Here is a 2,500-nt window from a genome sequence, read left to right on the forward strand (position 1 = left end):
AGATCTTACGACAACACTACGTCATATCGTTAATGAGCCTTCTTGCCCCCGCGGTCTATAATTAATGGTAAATAAACACGTATGAAAACTCTCTCTCTCTCTCTCTCTCTCTCTCTCTCTCTCCGTGATTTATATTTACGTTGTTGGTGGCGGGTGTTTTTCTCTCCTTCCTCACAATGGGCGTGTTATCAAAATGCGTGTTTATATTTCCAGGAAGTGTCGCCGCTCGCTGCTCTTGACACTCACTGCGGTGGCCGGTGCGGGGCCGTTCATTAAATCACTCCGCTGTGTTCATTGTTTTCCATCATTCTGCTGTGCCTTACGTTGTGGAAAGTGAGGGAGTGGTATTGATATTGCTGCTGCTTCTGCTACTACTATTACTATTACTGCTGCTACTACTACAACTATTTCTCTTGCTACTGCTACTACTTCTATTGCTATTGTGTGAAAAATTAGTGTGTTAAAAGGCTTATCAGTGTGTGTGTGTGTGTGTGTGTGTGTGTGTGTGTGTGTGTGTGTGTGTGTGTGTGTGTGTGTGTGTGTGTGTGTGTGTGTGTGTGTGTGTGTGTGTGTGTGTGTGTGTGTGTGTGTGTGTGTGTGTGTGTGTGTGTGTGTGTGTGTGTGTGTGTGTGTGTGTGTGTGTGTGTGTGTGTGTGTGTGTGTGTGTGTGTGTGTGTGTTTCTGCTCGATTTTAAATATAGTTCCATTAGGCCTCTGAAATTCAAGTCTCTCTCTCTCTCTCTCTCTCTCTCTCTCTCTCTCTCTCTCTCTCTCTCTCTCTCTCTCTCTCTCTCTCTCTCTCTCTCTCTCTCTCTCTCTCTCTCTCTCTCTCTCTCTCTCTCTCTCTCTCATGGATCATGGAAACATCTGTATTGACCTTTACAATTGCTCCATTTCAAACCAACTTCACAAATTTAAAATACATTTCATTTTTCCTTTACCTTTCTCATGTTCATGTATAGCTTTCTCCTTTCTGTCTCCTCCTCCTCCTCCTCCTTCCTCTCCTCCTCCTCCTCCTCCTCCTCCTCCTCCTCCTCCTCCTCCTCCTCCTCCTGGTCTTCCTCGTGCGCTTCATCTCATAAACACCACTTCAGGAATCACTAACTCGCCCTCTCGACTCAGCAAACCTCGATCACACGCGTCTAAATGGTGTTGAAAATTCTGAATTCACCTTTTTGAGTCCTTGCCGAGGATTCATGGTTCGCTGGAGTAGGAGAAAAAGGAAGAGGAGGAGGAGGAGAAGGAGGAGGAGGAGGAGGAGAAGGAGGATCATAATTTTGGTGCCACGAGTCTGCAGTGGAAGTAAACGCAACGCAGAATCTCTCTCTCTCTCTCTCTCTCTCTCTCTCTCTCTCTCTCTCTCTCTCTCTCTCTCTCTCTTTTACGCTTATGATTTCGTAATTTCCTTGGTTCTTTTGTCTTATTATGCCTCCACTCTCGTTTAAATATTCCATTACAGTCTCAGTCTCTCTCTCTCTCTCTCTCTCTCTCTCTCTCTCTCTCTCTCTCTCTCTCTCTCTCTCTCTCTCTCTCTCTCTCTCTCTCTCTCTCTCTCTCTCTCTCTCTCTCTCTCTCTCTCTCTCTCTCTCTCTCTTTCTCTCTCTCGAAGCAAGGGCGTGGCTTGATAAATTTGATACATACAATTACAAAAGTAGTGGGCGAGACGTCTTCCCCGCCACTGCATTGAGTTAACATACCTGGACACACCTGCGTGGGCCCAGGTAATAGCGGCTAATTGACTCACTTCAAGACGACGCCTACGTAATTTTCGATAAGCATTTTTTAGCTCCCAAATTATGCTTAAAATGGTAGTAGAGTCTTGCCTACCTACGCTTTATACATACATAGATAGATACGCGCAGAAAATATATGTATCATTGCAAACTTATTTTTAATTGGTAGATATGTGTTAATTTTGTATCCCTACGCTCATGAATGTAAATGTGGTGCAAATAAGGAATGAGCAATGATGTGGAGATGTGAAGACTGCAAGATGATAAAAGAACGAAAGAAGTGCAAGGCTAAATTAAATTATGAGAGAGAGAGAGAGAGAGAGAGAGAGAGAGAGAGAGAGAGAGAGAGAGAGAGAGAGAGAGAGAGAGAGAGAGACAGACAGACAGACAGACAGACAGACAGACAGACAGACAGGTAGACAGACAGACAGACAGGTAGACAGACAGACAGACAGACAGACAGACAGGTAGACAGACAGACAGACAGACAGACAGACAGACAGACAGACAGAGAAAGAAACAGAAATAGAAAGAAACAGAGACAGAGAAACAGACAAACAGAAAAACAGAAAAATAGACAAACAAAAAGAATGAAAAAAAAAAATCGTAGAAACTTCAACCAAACAAAAACAACAACAAGAAACCGAATGAATAAACAGATAAAACGTGCACAAGGGCCTGAAAACCTGACCCAAGTGACCTGACCTCACCTGTAAGCGGTTATTGATGGAGGTCACTGCCTCGCGGACTGCCTGGGTCACCTGGCT

General features: G+C 44.3%; 1 protein-coding gene across 5 annotated transcripts in view; it reads right to left on the reverse strand.

Annotated features, from left to right (window-relative positions):
• The window catches only part of LOC123510629 (angiopoietin-related protein 3-like), a 119,371-nt gene that overhangs the window by 29,708 nt on the left and 87,163 nt on the right, over nucleotides 1-2,500 (reverse strand). For all 5 annotated transcript variants that reach the window (XM_045265920.1, XM_045265921.1, XM_045265922.1 and 2 more), the window contains exon 6: nucleotides 2,444-2,500. This exon is cut by the window's right edge. In XM_045265920.1, the coding sequence (XP_045121855.1) occupies nucleotides 2,444-2,500 (57 nt within the window). The remainder of the gene's footprint in view (nucleotides 1-2,443) is intronic.

This window comes from Portunus trituberculatus, chromosome 29, assembly GCF_017591435.1.
Source record: "Portunus trituberculatus isolate SZX2019 chromosome 29, ASM1759143v1, whole genome shotgun sequence".
In the NCBI taxonomy this organism is placed as follows: Eukaryota; Metazoa; Arthropoda; class Malacostraca; order Decapoda; family Portunidae; genus Portunus; species Portunus trituberculatus.